The following is a 20,320-nucleotide window of genomic DNA, read 5'->3' on the forward strand; positions in this document are numbered from 1 at the left end:
CATTCATTAACAGAGTGTTCCTTATGGGGAACTGGGTGACTGAGGTACCAGGGTATCTAGAGGACTTATTTTCCACTGTACAAGCTTTTGTACTTTTAAAATTTGTACCATGTAAATTTGTTATCTATTAAAAAATTTAAATAAAATAATTTATTTTTAAAATACCTCTAAGCCTTTACTTTCATTTCTCAAAACCTCTAACAGCAATCCTTAGGCCATTCACATGCTCCTCTCCCATCTGCTTCTTTTACACACCCTGAAGTTGAAGTTGATCCAGTGCCTCTTCAGAACTCTGCTTAACCCCTCACCCCTGAAGTCCCTCCTTTCCCTCCCAGCTTTCCTGCTTACTTTCCTCTCCACCTGTGGATTAGCTAACCCCTGGCTGCAGGCTCCCCTCCTCCTTCCACCTTGGACTCAGCATAACTAAAGCCAAAAGATCCCACCTGGCTGAGAGGTCTTCTTGTGTTGTGTTAGGGGTGGGTGTGGGGTAGGTGTGCCCCATTATACTAGTACACAGTTAAAAAAAAAATCCATCCAGCAAATATTTCCAAAAACGAATTGATAGAATTTAATAACTAATTTTGTTCCCTTTCTCCCTTCTCCCAGTCATTTTATTTACTGCTGCCAGGTTCTTTCCTAGAGCTCTGAAACTTGGAAGCTGTTTTGAAGTTTTGAGTTTTGTGAAGGAAGCATGAGATTGGGAGTCTGATAGACCTGGATTCAAATCCTGGTTCTGTCAAATTTATCAGTGTGATGTGAGCACCTCTGTCGGGGTCAAACTACCTATCAGGGTTGTCATTAAACTTAGAAATAATATATTAGGACTCCAGGAACAGAATGTGTTATGTTGTAGGTAACCCATTTAGGACAAGAATTATTGTCACTCTACCTCCCCCTAAAATCTTCTTCACTTCTCTGACTGATCCTCATCGCCTTGCTCTACCTAAGCCCAATTATCCCTTATGTACTCAGCTGTATTTCTCCCTTAGCCTGGTAACTCTGCTCCTGGAGGTGCAATATGTGTCCTCCCTGCTCCTCCTTGCTGCTTCCAGATCCCTGTTGAAAAGTTTGAATCTCATGCCATCAGATGAAGCCACTTTTTCCTCATTGCAGCAGCATATACTGATGGCATTGCCTTCATTTCTTCATGATTGGATTCCTGGATCACTGTGACTCTCACCACAGTTACTATTTCAATAGACATATAAGTGATCCTTTCAATAACCTGGCCTCTGTGCTCCTTGAACTTTTCTCCTCCAGTGATCATGTCCCCCTCCCTATCTTAACCATCTCTCCCCATGGCCATTCCCAGACCTTGCATTACCAACCAATAACCATCCCCTTTCTGACCACTACTCCTGTCTTTCCAACTCACTCCCTCCAATTTCCCATGACCCTCCTGAGACCTTCAATCCACTGATCCTACTGTTTTCCCACTGTCCCTCACCCACACCCATGTTCTTTCTCTCCTTACCCATCTTTATTGCTGTGCTCCATCATTATTATCATTCTTTTGTATAAACTCCTGACTGGCTTCTGCTTTACTTTGTCATACTGGTTTTGCAAAATGACAATCCTGATGAAATTCAGCTCTCTGCCTACTCTATCCCTGCACCTATGAGGTGAATGGGGTTTGTGAAAAACCAGAACTCCACTTTAAATTCATGACTTTGAACCTCTAGTAGCCCTTTTATGCGTCCCAGCCAACTTCCCACACTCCCAATTATTTTCTTGCTCTTCTGGATCACTATTATGCACTTTCTTTTTTTTTCCTCCCTCAAATGTCCAAAATTTCCTCTCAATCTAATTCTGTGAGTCTTATGATTCTTTCTTAGTTTTTTAAAAAAGGAAAAAGAATAAAATTTTCCCAAACTCTTATATCTACCCCATCTGTCAATATCTGTACTCATATACTCTGACATTCCTTCCGTTGCTGCAGATGGACTATCTGCTGTTATCTGATGCTAGCCCTAAACCTAACACTGCTACCATCCATGTTCATCTCCTTGAGAAGGTAGCTCTAGCAATTCTTCCCTCTCTCCTACATTCTTATTTTCCTTTCTCCACTATATAATTCCCATCAGACAAAATCCTCATTCTTTTCACCACCTATCATCCCATTTCTATGGTCCCCTCTAGAGCAAAATGTCTAGAATATGTATCTATTCTTGTTGTGTCTCATTCTTTTACTGTTTTCTCTCATACTTACTTATCAGGCTTTACCCTCACATTGCACAGGAGAGAGATTAAAGAACTTGTCAGTGCCACCAGTGACCTCCACTAGACTACATCAAATGGCCTTTTATCAGTCCTTTTCCTGCTTTACCTGCGAGCAGGATTTGGCACAGCTCATGATGACCTTCTCCTGGAAGAACTTTCTTCACTTGGCTTCCAGAACACTAGTCTTCTGGTTTCCTCCTGTCACCATGGTCATTCCTCCCAGTTTCTACTGGAGATACCTCCTCTTCTTCCCAACTTCTTAAAATTGGAGAGCTGTAGGACCTTTTCTTCTCATGTCCTTTAGGGCATTCCTTCAGCTTTAGAGTTTTAAACTATCTGTATCTGACACCTCCTAAATTTATTATTGTTATTTTTAGTCTTTTATGCTCCTCTGAAATCCCAACTACCATATCCAACTGTGTACTCAATATCCCCATTTAGAAGTCCAATAAATATATCAAATTCTGACATGTCCAAAAACACTCCTGTTATTCTTTCCCACATCGGTTAATGGCAGCTCCATTCTTCCTATTGTTTAAGTCCCAAACCTTGGAGTGTCCTGAGTCCTGTTTTTTTTCCTCACAACTCCAAAGTTAATCCATTAAGAAATCACATAGGTTGAGCCTTCAAAATTTATATAAAATCAGACCAGTTTTTATTATCTCCTCTGTTCTCCCCACCCCATGCCAAGCCACTGTCTTCTGCATTATATTAATAACTTGCTAACTGATCTCTTTTTCCACTTTTGCCCTCTAGAGTCTATGATCAACACAGCAGCTGGAGTGATCCTGCTAAAAAAAAAAAAGATGTCAGATCATGTGACTCCTTTGTTCAAATCTCTTCAGTGATTTCTATTTCTCTGAGAGTAAAAATTAAAATTCTACAGGCAAGACTGCATGTAACTTGACCACCTTTACTCACCCCTATTCTTCTTACTCACATTGTTCCAATTTCACTGGCTTCTACACTGCTTCTTGATTATACCAGACATACTCCCACCTCAGGGCCTTTGAACTGGCTGTTCCCTCTACCCACAATATGCTTCTCCCAAATATCTGCACAGCACTCTCCCTATCCTCTCCAGTCTTTGTTCAAATGTTACCTTCTTAATGATGCCTGCACCAATCACTCCATTTACAATTGCAACCCCTCCACCCCACATTCCTGATCCTCAACTGCTTTATTATTTTTTTCATAGATCTTATAGTTGGTTGACTCTTTCTCTCCTAGAATATAAACTTCATGAGGTCAGGAATCTTTGTATGTTTTTTTTCACTGATGTACCTTCCCAGTACCTAGAATAGTACTAGCACATACTTGATGCTTCATAAATATTCATTGAATAAGTGAACGAGTGGCTTTTAATTTCATAGAGTTCACATTCATTATCTTTCTACCACTCAAAGCCCTCCAAAATCCAACCCAAACCCATCTACCACTTTTTCTTCAAACAGCATACAACATTCAGTTATTCTATGAACCTCTGTTGAGAGCCATACCCAAAGGAGGACTGTGTATGCATATGTGTATATGCATATGCGTATATGTATATATATAAAGATCAAATAAGATATAGTCCCTGCCTGTTTATCCTATTTTCCCTGTTAGGCTTTCTGCCCTGGGCCCAAGGGTCATTTCTTAACATGAATGTGAGTTCAGCTCAATTTCTGACATTTTATTTCTTGAAGCACTCTGTTCACCTGTTGCTTTAAGTTCTCAGTTCAGTTATTGTTTCCAGACAGATTAGGCAAGGGTCATCCTCTTGGATTTCACATGTAGAATCCATATGTGTATTCTATTTTAGAATCCAGGTGTTCTATTTTATTGTCACATGGACTTATTGGTCATATACTGAACCCAACCAACCATATGAGTTCATATTTCCTTTTCATTATTTACTTAGTAGTTCCTTATCACATTACTAGATCCTCTGTTTTTCTTTCTAGTGTTCCTTTTTTGTGAGCTCTTGTCATGCAGAGGTTTCTAGTAAGTTGTATTAATTATAACTTTTTTTAAGTTGCTAATGATAGAAAACTCAATTTAAACTAGCTCAGAAAGTTCAAGAGCGGCCTGATTCAAGAACTCAGATAATGTCATAGGCCTTGGACTTTCTCCATCTGTAAACTCCCTCTTCTCCATATTGACCCTGTTCTAAGGCTCCATATGGTAGCAAGATCACCACCAGTAGCTCCAGACTCATAGATAAAAGAAAGCTTCTCTTCCTCTAAAAGTTCAAATAAGAGACTTTGTTCTGATTCTCATTGGTTCAGATTTGTTCACATGTCCACCTCTGGATCTAGAGATGAGTACCAAAAGAAGAACTATGTTGAGTGTCTTAAACTAACTAATGTTCACCCTACAGATATCTTTCAAGATCCTCAACTTCACTTTACTTTTTTAAGGTGCCCCCTCACACCACCTGGAGACAGTCAGCTTTACCTGCATTTCTTCTATATTTTGCCTCTGGCCTTTGTGATTATTTAAATCACTTCCTAGTCACCCTATTGATTAGATAGGATTCCTGCCCTTGATTTATGGGGATGGCTGCATATACAACACTGGTGAGATGAGACTATGGCAGTTTATTTAGTCACATATGCTAATAGCCCAGAGGAGGAGGGAGGACACCATGTCACACAGAGCTACACAGAGGGGATTGCCTTTGGGAACAAAGGGAACCACCAGGGGCTGTGGGAGTCAAACTTTGTAGTATCAAGAGTGTGGTGCCCACTGGTTCCTGTGGGAGGATGGGATTAGCTTGTTTGAATAGTTTCATTGGCTGACAGGGAACTGAAGCCCACTACCCAGGAATAAGCACCAACCATGCCTGGTCCCCTTGATAAGAAGGGCTGTTTGATGAGGGGGCATTATGTGCAGGAGCAGAGTGGGGATGAAAGCTTGTGATAGGCTATTCCAGGCTCTCCTGTTTTTACCAGATGTAAAGCAAGTATATATGTTGGTTCTTAATATCAGGCCTTACAACACAGTGACTTGCAATACAGGTTGTATATCGCTTTCTGGGCCTTTTTGAGAATAATATTTCTTTTGGATCTCAGAAGTAGAATGCCTGCCTTTCTTTCCTGTACACCTCTGTTACAGGTTGTTATCCCTGTTTTGGCCAATGAGAAGAATCACTTAGACTGGCCTCATGTGGTATGTCAAGATGTCCAGCAGCATGCCCACAGCCTCCAGTGTGACCTCCTGGTTATCCTTGAACAAGTGAGGGGGAAAACTTTGCTGCCTCTTCCAGTAGGCTCAGAAAAAATGAAATTTGTGGATTCTGAAAGTAAGACTCTGTAAGTACTGCCAGCCTGGCTGTATGGGGCCTCTGAGATATGGGAGATGCTGTTTTATCCGAATGTTTTCTTTATGACTTTTCTGTTCCTGACTCGGCACATCTCTCTGTTCTGCACACAAGTCCACTGCTTCTCTATTGGCCAACATCTTCAGACTGTATGTTTTCTGCTGATTACTACTCTTGCCCCAGTCCCTCAGCCTGAAGTCTTTTAAGGCTATCACAGCAATGTGGCCTTTTTTCCACCAAGAGTTATTTCAGAGCTGAAATCAGCCACACTGATTTCAGTATTTTACTTATCAGGACAGTGTCTCATCACTGGCAAAGACCCAGTTCCGGTCTGGGAGACAGCCATGCCACTTCCCAGCATTTACCCAGCACATAATGTCACAAACTAACTCTGGTGGCTCTTGTTACAGTTCCAGGCTCTCCTCCCCTAGCAGCTGGAGATTTTTTTCAGGTCTCAGAGATTTTTTTTCCAAATAGAAACAAATTTGGCTCCATTGGAGCTTCAAGTCCACATATCCTGTGCCTCTTCTCTTAAGAGTTATAGCCACCATCAGCTTCCACTTACTATTCCAGCTATGAGCTATCTTTGTTTCTGTCCAATGAGGATTTTTTTTTTCTTTCAAGCTAGGCTCTGTATCTAAATGATACATTTTGTTATATTCGGGGCGGGGTGGGGGGGAAGGGGGAAAGGAACTCTTAATAAGATGCTTAAATTGAAAGGAATTCTCCAAACATGGAAAATAATATATTCTGCTGAGTTTTAAGTCACTAAAATAAAAATGCCTATAACAATTTCATTTTAAACCATTGTTGGTAGTAGTAAGAAAATCACATTCTTGTTGTTTTAGCATTGGTTACATAGAACTTAGTGTATAGCTCGGAATTCTGACTTTTAATCCAGGCTCTGCCACTTACTGGCCAGGTGACTTAGAAGCAACCATTTAATCTCTCCAGCCTCACTTTCCTCATTTATAAAATGTAGATGACCTTAGCACCTACCTCACATTCAGGGTTCTTGTGAGATGGCATCCATAAAGCTCTTAGGACAGTGCCAAGCGTATAGTAGTGCTTAATAAATGGTAGCTATAATGACTAAGAGGAATTTAAGATTACGGATCGGCCAAGAGTCAAAATGGAAGGCCTGCTAATGTCCAGGATATACTAATCATGCACCTTCAAGGTTTATCTGGAGGAAGGAGGTCATAATGAAAGCTGAAGTAGATGACTTCCAAGTTGAATGACTCCCATCGAACAACACAGGAAAATTCCCAAATGCCAATTGGCCACAGATGCCTGAGACTACTGAGTATTTTTATGTGTTTGTGGCAACAGGCTGCCTTCCTACATGAGCTCAGTCTGCCCTAATGCCAGGAGTTTCCTAATGTATTACTGTCTTTGTGTATTCAGGGCCCATGATTTGATCTGAAGAATAAGTAATGCATAGGATGGCAATGTAATTATAATGAGTTTTTGCTATTGGAAGTAATTTGCTACATATGTAATTTGAAGCAATTTCCCAGTTAACTGGAAAACTTATTGTGGTTTATTAAAAATACTCAATTTTCAAAATAAATAAATTCAAATTACCCTTCTCCTTTTCCTTTTATATTTTTAACATAACATTCAGTGTATGTGAAAATAATTGTTGTTGAGTTTGTCTCCCTTTGTTCAAATTTGATAATTTCCCAAAAGGCTGGATAATATTTCAGGAAGGTGAATATCTTCTCCTTTTAATACCTTCTGTAATCACTTATGCTATATCATTGCTCAACAAATATGAATTTGATTAAATTAAGTGAAGTTGGTTTCCTGGCATGAAAATGTGAATGATAGCCTCTCTTTGTTTTCATTTGTGTCTTGAGTTCTTGGCATGAGCAATTTTCAGTTAAGACTTGGTGAAAAGGCAAACCAAAATGTATTTTTTTTATTTTTAACTCCTTCCAAAATATTCCTGGTTTGTTTGTTTGTTTAAAAGGTATATGAAGTAGAAGGCTTGGGAATTCTATTTTTCACTAGAAAAGTGAGGACAAAGCAAATTTAATATTGGTATTCAGATGGCTGATGGTTTGTCTTGTAGAAGAGGAAGTAACCTATTTCCTCTTGATACAGAGGTCAGAACTAAGCCCAAAATGAGGAAATCACAGGGAAGTAAATGTGAGATGTAGAGATGTACTTTCTCAATGTAGAGATGTACTTTCTCCCAGGGAGAGCTGATCTACTGAGGAATGAACTGCTTTATCAAGTGGGGAGCCTGCTGACATTGGTGGGATTCAAACAAGGGTTGGGTAGTCATGTGAATGTTTTTTGTCCAGTGTATTTCTGCATTGACAGAAAGACTTGACAGGAGTCAAAGTTCTTAAACTAGTCTTCAGAATATTGGTGAAGCCTTGAGTCTTGAATAATTGTGTATGATTAATTATGTATGCATGAATTCATAAGCATTTTGTCGGGGGAGAGGATCTGTACTTTTCATTGACTATTCAACAGTCTGTTGTCCAACAAAAGTTAAGAATGCCTGAACTAGATGGAGCTTCCCACCTATTTTTTTTTTTTTTCTTAATTGTGATTCTGTTTGCGGGAACACCCAGAGTTAAGTTATTTCCAGTGTTTCAGGAGATTTGTTGTGTCTTTTCCAGCTTGGATTCCACAGATAAGTCAGTCATCTATGCCATTGAATCTTCAGTGATCCAATGGATCCACCAAGTGCAAGTGGTACTCAAGAGAAAGTCTTCCCAGCCACTCCTACAAGGGGACAATCCTACCCCTAAGGTGGAGTTGGAGTTCTGGAAGAGCAGGTAGGCACATACTTAAACCCTGGGGAGTACACAGATATCTAAAAGAGGACGATGGCCTGGGGGAGCCAGCCACTGAGTCTGGTCTCACTACCAGGTGTTTTTCATCATTCCTAAAGCAGACAGCTCAGTGTCATTTGGGTGGGTACAGTTTCCCTATGTTCTGGGAGAAATGCACTTTCCCTAGGGTTCAGTAGTTGCCCCTCCTTTCTTGGGCTGTAGTCAGTACATCTTCTGACATTTTTCAAAGATTCTTTCAACTACATGTAAAATTAATTAACTCTCTTTCATATATTTTTTATACTTGTCTAATCCCTTCTCCTTGGACAGTCAAGGCTATTTACACATACTTTTTGTAAGGATCTGGAGAAAAATAGAGATTTTGACAGCTGGTTGCAGAACAGACTCTCCAAGTTCCCAGCCTGTCATTAGTAGGGCTAGAAAGCCCATCATGCTTTGTGTCCCAGACCCAGAGTTTCAGAAAGACCTAATTAATGCTCCTACTGATTCTCCCTCTACCTCCCTACTTTCTTGTTCCTATTTATCATCCTGCTGATTAATCTTTTACTCAAAAGGAGAAAGACAGATATTTGAGGCAGATGTCCCTATCTTTGCATTGAGTGGAGAGTATCCATGTCATATGACCAAGAATGGCGGTAGAGCTCCAGCCCTGTTTGTGCCACCATGCTGAAATGCCTCATCCTCTTACCTGATTTATGACCATTCTGCTGACCTACTGTGGGGCCTTCTCCAAAAGTCTCATTCTGACACCTCTCTTACCCCACTCCAATCCTTACGATAAGAGCTAATGACCTCCAGCTGCCAAGCTTTTGAGCCACCAGATGGTCACAGCAGTTTTTCTTGCTGTCACCTCCTAGAGCTGCCCCTTTGAACCATATCTCCTACACAGGCTTTTGCCCTTACTGTTCTGGGAACAAATGTCTTAGCTATTTGGTCTGGAGCTGGCCTCCGTGGAAGAACTCTGAGACAGGGCTCCTCTTGTCTATCTGAGGGTGTGTCATCACACTGTGCCTTGAGTTTCCTGATGTTCACCTGTATTCACCTTTTTCCGTGGTGTTGCAGGTCTGAGGATCTGGAATACATTTATAATCAACTAAGAACAATAAAGGTGAGAGGCATGGTGGGACTCCTGGACAAGCTTCAGAGCAGCTACTTTCCAGCTTTCCAAGCCATGTTCAGAGATGTTGTAGCAGGTGAGGAACAGCAAGTATTTTCATAAATGCATTTGACTCGAATTTTTTATTTAGTGAATTATCTTCTCTCTCTGATTTCAGGAGCGTCAAGTCCTTAGAACCCTCCAACCCAACACAGTCTAGCATGATGGCAAGAATACCAAATCTAGAAGCAGGAAAGCAGCTATCCTGTGCTCTGTTTGTATTTCCACTGCTTTGTGATCTAGAGAAAGTCACCTAACCTCTCTGAGCTTTATTGTATACCATGGTTATAGGACATACACTCCCTGATTACTTCCCTAGGCTGCTGAGATATAATATAAGTGTATGTATTTTACTGACTGTACCACACTATACATGTGCTTGTTGTTATCTCTCACCCCTGGAATTTAGGTCCCTTTGCCCCTGGCTCCTTGAGAAGTCTCTATTCCACTTATAGCCCAATTCTGCCTTTTCTATTCCTACTGTCAGATGAGACTGCAATTTCCTGGCCATCTGAGCACCAGACAAGATCAGCCCTTGTCAAAATTGCAAAGCCAGCAAAGTCTATAATTAGCAGTAGGTAAATTTTTTCAGGGCTCCCACTTCCCTCACCAGTGTACTTTGCTTCTTTCCTTTATCTCTTCAGACCTCCTCGTAGCTCTTCAGTATCATAGGTCAGAATGTGTTTTTAAAGGTATTTGCAATTTCATATGATTTACGCTTAATCCAGGCAGTGATTTTCAAACACTTTTTTCTCTATTGGAATTCTTTCTTTAAATACAATCTCTGGTGTAAGTCTAAAATATAAAATTAATCAAGGTATATTTGCTCTGTTAAAGAGAAGAGTGTCCTGTGTCTTTAGCCCATTGGTTGATCCCTTGTCCCACCTTCTCCTAATGGTGTGGGGTTTGAAAACCGCTCAAATGCAAGAATAAACGCTCCAATGGTGTAATTTTTGACATGTGCTGTATAACAGAGAAGAGCTGGCATAATTAGCTAGTCTTTGAGGTCTTTCTGGGTCCTAAAATCTTATCACAGAGTCTACTCTGCCAGTACATAATAGAACAAGATCTATCTTGAGGCCCCAGTTTATTGCTTCACTGAGAGATTGTTTATCCCAGAAGAAATAACTGTTGTTCCCAATTTATAGTTCAATAAAAATTGTACGAGTGTCTAAAAAAGGGGTATGTATATCACTATTGGTATGAGAGATGATTGTGGAAGACATATGGATAGGTATATTTAAAAATGTGTTAAATAGTAACTTTTTGGCAAATGATACTAGTTTTCCATTTATGGTAGTGATCTGAAGTTTTCATTTTATATGATTTTATTTAGATTAAAATGGGAGTCAGTTCAGAGAAAAATATTAAATAATACTATAGGTTGTACACCGACATGACAAATATCTAAAGGAAATATATGCAAATGGCTATAATTTGGGACTCTGAAATAAAACATGTAGTAAAAGTATATTTGTGAGTTGATTTTTTAGATCCCCAAGTATATTTTTTTTACATTAATAGATTAATAGATAATGATCATTCACATTGATTACTTTTTTTAAAAGATTTGTTTTCCCACTCCAGCTTCAAAAAGTTGTTTGCAATAGAGTATATGACGGCAATGAACGAAATTAGAAAAAAAACAACGTAATTATAATAGTACCAGATAAACACTACTGTAAAAATAGAAATCCTTGAAATATATAACAATTCTGATGATGGAAGCAAAACTTTGATTAGAAGAGTTAGGTAGAGATTTGGTCAGAAATTTTGGTGGGGTCTTGGCAAAATAAAAATATTTTAGAGGCTGGCAATTAATTTTCTCATTTCTCATTTAATTTCAGAGAATCTGTCTTTTTTTATCCTCCATAGATATACTATGTACATTATTCATATTAGTCATGATCAGGGTTTTTCATTGACCCACTGACAGACTAGAGAGAGGGCGAGGAAAAGAAATATTTCTGGATTTGTAGGTATGGATTAGGAAAGAGTGAGAAATAAAGGAGGAGGTTAAAAGAATGTAAGAAAATGTGTAGAAACGAAATGGTCTGAAGTGGAATTGGTTGGGCAATGAAGAACCTTGGAAAACAGGAAGCAACAGTACCTTGGAGGGGAAAACAACAAGGGTAATATAGACTAATCAAGGAGTTCTCATCTCTGGCCACTAGGAGCCAAGATTGGCATAGTACAACCTGGTTACCCATCGGGACTTTTGCAGGTGGATATGTGTGGAAGAGAAGTCAAAGTCCGGTGATGCTCTGGAGCAGAGTTGAATTGGCTTGCAATTTTTCATAAGGGCCCACTATATGCAAATCTTTTCAACTCTTCCTCTCCAAAACTCAGTGAAGTCCAGTTGGTAGCTTGAAACCAGACATGATGGGCATATTGGTAGTAAATACACCACAGAAATCAGTGAATGCTACGAATAAAGTCTTTTGTCCCAGAAGAACCTGTTGTTAAAAATTTACTGTTCATCACTGTACAACTGCCCATTTATATTTACAGTTTTAAAAGATGTGAGCCTAACTCTGTTCATCTCTCTTTCTTCATTTGCCTTCCAAGCCAAAGTGATTGCATCCTGGACTGGATGAGCCACCCCTCAAATATTATGCTCTTAAAATCAGTGGCGTGTTTATTTGCATGATTAAAGGAGGTTTTAGCTTAAAAAAAAAAAAGGATAAAGAAAAAGTTCCTCTGACTTGATGGTCTCAGCCTCTTTCCTCATGGCATCTGTGAAAACTAGAGCACATACTCATTAGAATGGCTGTTGAATTCTGTTATCCCTCAGCCCCACGCAATGGTTTGATACCTCCAGCTCACCCATTTAAGAATTACTGCTCTAATCAATTTGCCATGATATTTGACTTTTAAAAATTCAATTCACATACTATCCGCAACTCCATTTGATATATAAAGTACAAATGTATACATCACAAACTCTTGTGTGAAGTGAGTCTCACAGCCATCAATCCAGGGGTTTAACATAATAAACTTGGAACAATATTGCTTTTGTTCAGCTAGGCAGAGCTGGCCAATTCACAAGAAGACCTGAGGCAAGTTGCTTAGGTCTTAATTTCTTCATTTATAAAGTAGGAATAATAAAGCTACTTTGCAGGGTTTTCTATGAGATAGTATATGTCTAGTAAGTAGGACAATGCCTAGCATAGTAAAACTGTTTACTAAATAGGTATATTTTGAGCTTCCTTTAAAATGAATGCAGAGCTTCTTCCACATAATATAACCTAATGCCATCTGCTCTCATATGATAGTGCCTGATGATCTGCCTAGGAAAGAACCAGCCTTTATAAACACTCCTTGCAGTTTAGTTTGTTCAGTGGACTTTTACATTCTTTTTAAGTTGCTATGAAGAATTAATACCTGATGCTACTGGTTTTCCTACTTTTCCCTCTCAGTCACCACAAGATTATTGGTGAAAGTCACCTCTCTTTTCTTGGGTGTATTCAAAAGAAATGATAGGAGATTTTCTTGGCTTTGAAAACCAGTAGAACTTGCCATCATCAGTCTGTGACTTATCTTCCATAAGAACTCAATGAGATTCTTCATTAGCAAATATTTATCAGAGACATTACCATTTATGGAACGCCTGCTTTAGTTCGTCACTGTGCTAGTTATGTATGAAGATTCTGTTTGTGCTACCTTCAGACCTTCACAAGAACTCATTAGTTACTCACCAGCCTATTTTTGAGGTTCAGAGAGGTTAAATGTGCCCAAAGTCTTACAACTGTTAAGTGTCTGGGTAGGCATTTGAAGCCAGATCTTTCAGACTCTAAAATCTATTCTCTGTCATCTATTTTGTTTTGCCTCAAGAGATACTAGACACCAAGGAATCAGCAAATAATTAATGAGTATATTCCAAACACAGACACTCGACTGGGGCTGAGAGGGCCAGGAAGAAGTCCAGATATAGGAATGATATGAGAGAGGATCCTCAGACCATTATCCTAGCTGTCCAGGGCCCTTCATATTTCAGTATTTCCTCATAAGAGCTGAAAAGTTTATGGGGATCAGCCAGTCTTCTGCTCTCTCAGTTTAGGGAGAAACTGTAGTCATCGCTTTGCAGATCCTTCTCTTTCCAGGCACCAGGGCTCCAACTCAGTGGGTATGGGCCCTATGAAGGGTAGGGTGACTGTCTTCAATTTCTTCCAGCTCTGACAGAGGCGCAGGACATCCACACACATCTGATGCCACTCTACCACCACCTAGAAACCCTAGAGGGCATGGAGTTTCCAGAGGTGAAGCCATGGCTGCGACCTCTGCTCCACGTGGTCTGTCTGATTTGGGCCTCGTGCAAGTCCTACCGCTCCCCAGGGCGGCTCACTGTGCTGCTCCAGGAGATCTGCAATCTTCTCATCCAGCAGGTTGGCTGTCCCAAAATTCTCAATGACCTCTCTCTAGGGGCTGGTTGACATTGAGTAAAGTGTGCATTTTTTCAGGGCATGGGAAGAATTATCATCCAAACGGTTCTCCCACTTGATTTATTTTACTAATCACAAGCCAGTAATACACGTTTTCAGTAGTGCTGGAATATGTGGAAAGCCTGGTCTTCCTTTCCTCTCTGCCCCAAATCCGGGGTCCGAAGAAGGGTGGGGGTGGTGAATTTTGACCTCTTTAATGATCTGGGCTGACAGACTGGTATTAAGTCAGAGGTGAAACCTAACAGTTAAGAATGCTGCCTCTAGAGTCAAACGTCCCTGTGCCAAATCCTGCATCACCTCTTGTTAGTTGTATGTACCTGGCAAGTTACTTATCTGCTCTGTGTCTCACTTTTCTCCTTTTTGCAATGTTAAAAAGAAGAGGACCCTCTCACAGGGTAGCTGGGTGATTGTGAGGCTCCTATGCAGTCATGCATGGCAAGGCTTACAGTGCGCCCTGTGCCGCTAAGAACTTGGTGCCCATGAGCTACAGATCAGCTTCTTAGATCACACACTTTATGCTCTCCCTTCTTAGGGATTTCTGTAACATCAACCAGGGCAGTATAAACCATGAAGAATGTGTCTGTGAACAGAACTGGAGGCCTTAAGGAGGTTTGGATGACCTTCTCCCAAACTGGCTTTTTTTCCCCCTAAGGAGCTGTGACCCTGAAGAAACAATGAACAAGTTCAAAGAATAACTAATAATAATATCTATAGAGCACATTGCAGGCTCCAATTGCTGTGACATTCATGATTGTGGTCATTTTCAGGTGAACCCTGTGGGCAGGGAGAGCCTTATTTGGATGATGATGATGATGATTTTAAAATGTGGGCGAAGGCTCAGAGAGGTTAACTAAGTTGCTAGAGGCTACCCAACCTAGGATTGGAAGCAAGGTTATTTGATGACTAGACCAGTGCTCTTCCATCACTCCATGTTTGTCAGCCAAGACTCTTTTGGCTGAAAATATAAGAAAACTCAACCAAAACTAGTATCAACAAGGAGAAAACGTATTGGCTCGGGTACCTTAAAAGTCTATAGTAAGACTAGCTTCAACCCAGACTTACCATTAAACCTTACATAATGCCATCAGGACTCAGTTATTTCTTGTCCTCCCTGTAGTGGTGAAAATGCTGTCTAACAGCTTCATCTTCACAGCTCTCCAGGTTTAAGTCTCTAGGAGACAGGAAAATAATTATGGTTCACAGAATTCTTGCACTCAAATTATTTTACTGTAGAAAATCAGTAAGTCAGAAAAGAAACCTAGGAAAGAACACTTGCCCCATCCCCAGCTAGCCCCCAAAAAGATTCATGGTGTTTCCTCATCTCCAATTGGTCACTTCCCTACCCCTGAGCCAATCACTGACTATTTGGCTTGAGCCCAGGTCCCAGTCCTCCTGTGGGCATGGAGTCAAATGTTTCCTATAATATGCTTCTGAAAAATATAACGCAGGCAATTATTCTCTTCAGAGTTCATTTTGGCAACGTTGTGAGATGTCTTGCACTTGCAACCAAGCTTAGTGACACTATTGTGTTTGCATTCCAGGCTTCTGATTATCTCAGTCCAGAAGACCTCATGAGAAGTGAGGTAGAAGAAAGTCAGAGAAAACTTCAAGTGGTCATGGACACCCTGAACTTCTTCAAGCAGATTTTTCAGGACAGAAGGGAGAATCTCCACACTTACTTCAAAGAGGACCAGGAAGTCAAGGAGTGGGATTTCCAGTCTTCTTTGGTCTTTGTGCGATTGGATGGCTTCCTGAGACGACTGCACATGGTGCAGGTGAGAGTGTTCATTCACCTCAGGCTCTCAGCTCCATGCTGGAGTAAGCAGATCAGAGATCCAAAAAGTGAAATAGGAAAATGACCAACACAACATGGCGGCCAATCTTCTTTTGGTTGGAGAACCCATAATAAGATTCAATAAATATTTGTATTGATCATTTGTATTGATTATCATGCAATGGTGGGTCTATTAGAATTTTAAGAAATTCTGATCATAGACTCATTTAGGAAGAAAGCTCAAGGAATGAGTCAACTAATTCAAACTAATTGGTTTTTAAATTGCCCATAACTTTAAACTTTGTTTTAAATAAACTCTTGCTAGAAAATCTGATATGCAAAATGCAAATGAGCTAATCTGTATACAGCTGGCCATTTGCACAAAGCTTTGCTTTGAACTTATCCTTCTGCGCTCCTTCACCCTGAAAGTAGCTCCAAAAACAATAAGACTAACTGAATCTCCATGCAAAAGAAATGTGACTTTTGCTCAAATTATCTTTTTCCCAATTATTTAAAAGTTAGTATGAATATTAGTCAAGGACCAGGGTGAGGAGACATGAAACTTTTAAAAATTGTTTTTGCTTTCAACATTTAATATGGCTAACAAGTCTTTTTAACACTGTAAAATACTATATTGCTGATTGAACTTTGTGGGGGGAAGGCAGTGGGCACAATAAAGTGAAATGCATACTTATTTTAAAACTTTTTAAAGAAATTCAGGGTCAAGCTCAAGATTAGGAAAGTAGCCAAGGAGACTGAGAAGGAATTAAAATCATGTTTTTAGCTATCATTAGCAGAGATTTGAGATAATGAGAGAGGATATGTTAAGAGGAGGCTATGATGAGTGGCACAAACTGTGGGATTATAAGGACAAAAATAAGAGATTGAATCTATTCATTTCAGTTCAAAAACATCGATCCAGCAGCACCACTTACCAGGCTCTGAGCTATACACTGAGGATTCAATGATGACTCAAATAATGGCTTACCTATAAGAAGCCAATAGCCAGAGCACAAGAGAAAATAGACAGACTAGTGGAGGAGATCCAGGAATGGAAAGAAACAGAATCAGAAAATTTCAGCAAAGTTTATTAAAAGCCATGATACAAACAAAATCAGTGTGTTATTGGGAACAAGAAAGAGGAATCCCTAACACAGAGGGGCTCTGAGAGAATGGGAAGTGTGAGAAGTAAATTTAGAAACTGGAGTAGGAATTCACCAGGGAAAGATGAGAAAGGGTGTAGAGACAGAAAATATAGAAGCTAAAAAGCCAGAAGCTAGAACTTATGAAAAGTGCACCTTAAATTCTTCATCGGGATCATGGAGAGTATAAATAATTGATATCTGGTTTTTCCTAAATGTCTTCTTTATCTGCAGTCATTTCCATTTTAATCTCTCCTCCCTTCCCCTCCCTTCTCTCATTGTTTAGCCAAGGTGACAGACTTCCAGCTCCAACCTGCCCCAGGCATGGCTCACCAGGGTGCCATTACCACCTACCTTGCAGGCTCCTCAGTCCTACAGAGGTCCCTGGGAGTGGAAGTGGAGCACAGCTCAGAAATAACTATGGGGCTGGGGCCTCAGACACTATGCACACATGCTAATGATGTGACTTTGCGTATAGACAGCTATTCTAACATTAGGCTACCTAATCTGAGGGGTATATTCAGTAAATATATGCAGCCATGGCCACAAGTCTCTTCAGAGTCATTTATCTTCACAATAGTCAGCTCTCCGGCTCCTTTTTCTTTCTGACTCAAGGGCACAGAGGAATGAAAAGCAGTTGCCCCAGTTTAATTAGAGGATGACTTGAATGCCACCATACTCTGTCTTCACTTCTTTGCTCTTAGGTCAAACTCCACTATTTCTTTTCTCTACTGCTTTTCTTTTTTTACTTTATTTTTCCTCTTCCTTCCCTTTCTATTTGTCTGTCTTCCCCGTCTCTGTTCCAAGCTTGTTGTTTGTTTGTTTGTTTCCCTTTAGCTCTTTGTTCATCCTGAATTTCCATGATTTTTCTTTTTCTTGTGGCTGCTCCTTACCCCCCTGTCCTAGTAGTTGTTGCCCTCTCTCTTGGGAGCAATTGTTTGCTCAGCCTCATCCCCCACTTCTTCCTACTCAGCTCAGTGCAGCAAGACATGGGACTATTGATTGTCTCCAAGCAGATTTCATGTACCCAGCCCTTTAGTTAACATTCTGTGTAACTCTGTGATCGATGCCTGTTTGAAATGGGATTAATCTACTTCTCTCCAGCAAGAAATTAGCATGAACCTAGCCTTATTCATCTTGCTGTTCTAATACAGTATGTGGCCACTGAGATGTGGGTAGCTGCAATTAATAAATTCATGAAGCCAAGTTAATAAAATTACATCAGTGCATTTACCCTCTACATGCTCACATCCAGGGTTATGCTAATCTCCATAGTTCTCTCAAATTTTTTTCCCCTCTGATTTATGTTGCTTTTTTCTGTTTTGTTTTTTTTTCTTTTTTCACAAGAAAGTTTTATTGTGCAGACGACTCTTCCCCCTCAGGTGCCTGTTAAAATGATGAGGAAGGGGTATGGGGGTGCAGTATGCTGCTGAGCATTTTCAAGCAGATCTGCAGCCTGTGGAGTAATTGCATTCTCAAGATACCATCGTCCTCCTCCTCCTCACAACCATAATACAGCTAATCTCTTAGAAAGATAACCCTTGAGCAGGGGAAGGAAAAATAATAGAAAAATAAAGAACTAACATATTTCAAGAGCCTATCTCATGCCAGAATCTGCACCCTTACAACCATCATAAGAGATAGGTATCAATCCCCTTACTGTAACAAATGAACAGTTAAACATGGCACATCAATTCACTTGCCCAGCATGACATGACTCTGAGAGGTTTAGCAGGGATTCGTACCCAAAGGCAAATGGTTCCAAGTATCATCTTTCCACCAAACTTGGATACTTCCCTAGGGGGTTCTACAAGTGTGCTTTCCTCCCTCCCTCCATTCTGAGGGTCCCAAACTGGTTCTGTGATTTTATTCTGCCCTATACACTCTATTTTGCCTTTGCACACTCTGTTTTTACCACATGATTTCTAGGTCTTTTTTCTAAAAAAGTCATTTGGGTAAAATTGTAATTCACATTCCATGAAAGAAAAATATTTGACTTTACAGCTTGCTAAGGAAATCCCAAAAGTATATAAAATCTTTGCAATTTGAACGAACAGTCAAAAATCGAAGAGAAAAAGAATCTTTCAGCTACTTCTTGATTCCTTCCCTCACCCTGCCTTCCTGCTGAATGGTCCAGTTTGCACACACAAACACACACACATACACACACACACTGTATACACACAGTTCACACTGCACACATACACTACACACAACTCACACACTATACTCACACACATACATACAACACCATGCACACATCACATACACACCACACAAATACCACACATACAATACATAACACACACATTATACAGCTCATACAACATACATACACTGTACACACATATATATCACATACATCACACATGTACCACACACATGCACACACACCCCATAACCCACACACATACTACACACACGCCAGACCCCAGACAGAATACATACAACACATATACATCTCCACACACTCCACACACAGCCCACACACACGTATACCTCATACCATGTACATACACACGCCGCACACACAGAGTTCATTTTTGTGCCATAATATTGTAGATGCTGCAGATCTCCTGTTTATGTTTCTGCCTGCGGCCTCTTCCCTCCAAACAATGCAGTAAGTAAGCAGCTTGAAAAGAGCCCTCATTTCTTTCATTATAAAATTTCTGTAAAGCTGTGATTCACTTGGAGGCAAAATGATTTCCTGCTGAGGTTTTATGCGAGGTGATTAGCAGGGAGATAGGTAATAAGCTGACCTAATATACACCACGTTTCCCTTGCTCTTTCTGCCATCTCCAGTCTCTCTACCGCCTCTTTTCATCCAGGTCTAATTGGGCAGGCTTCCATTTCAGTCCTGCCTGAGCATGTGCTCACGTAGGAGACCATTAGCTGCATAAGGTTGGCCGCTGTTGTCCAGTAAACAGTCTTTTTCCCAATGACCTTTTGAGATTTTCATCTATGAATGTCTGCTTTGTGCTCTCCCTTAATGAATTCCGAAGGCATTTCTTTTAAGGTGGGCAGTGTGACCTTTCTTTCGAGAACAAGCTTGTATTTGTGGGGCTTGCCATTACCCCCAAGTTTGATTCTCCACTTCAAGGGCCATAGCACAAATGGAAGCCCCTCCTACCACCCCATTAACAGTTGCATGGTTTTTCATAAGAATAGGACCCAGTCAGTCCAGTCAGATGCCTGGAACCCATGTTCTTTGTGCTATCTGGAAAGGAGCACCTGTTTATCAACCATTACACATCTCTTATCCACTAATCTGATCCAATGACACCAGAGTGATGTTAATTACAATGGCTACCATTTATTCAATCCCACCAAGGCATTTTTCATGTCACTCAGTAACCTCATGGCAAGTCAGGTATCAATGAATCCATTTGCAGGTCAGGGAAGTGAGGCTTAGAAAAGTTGTGTCTTGCTTTAAGTCACATAGCTAGTAACTGACAGACCAGTGTTGTGT

General features: G+C 40.3%; 1 protein-coding gene across 1 annotated transcript in view; it reads left to right on the forward strand.

The window, feature by feature from the left end:
* The window catches only part of DNAH9 (dynein axonemal heavy chain 9), a 327,356-nt gene that overhangs the window by 2,982 nt on the left and 304,054 nt on the right, over positions 1 to 20,320 (forward strand). The window contains exons 2-6 of the mRNA XM_023529851.1: positions 5,320 to 5,516; positions 8,161 to 8,319; positions 9,400 to 9,530; positions 13,667 to 13,878; positions 15,477 to 15,710. Of these exons, the coding sequence (XP_023385619.1) occupies positions 5,320 to 5,516; positions 8,161 to 8,319; positions 9,400 to 9,530; positions 13,667 to 13,878; positions 15,477 to 15,710 (933 nt within the window). The remainder of the gene's footprint in view (positions 1 to 5,319; positions 5,517 to 8,160; positions 8,320 to 9,399; positions 9,531 to 13,666; positions 13,879 to 15,476; positions 15,711 to 20,320) is intronic.

The sequence above is a fragment of the Pteropus vampyrus genome, unplaced genomic scaffold (assembly GCF_000151845.1).
Source record: "Pteropus vampyrus isolate Shadow unplaced genomic scaffold, Pvam_2.0 Scaffold44, whole genome shotgun sequence".
Taxonomy (NCBI): domain Eukaryota; kingdom Metazoa; phylum Chordata; class Mammalia; order Chiroptera; family Pteropodidae; genus Pteropus; species Pteropus vampyrus.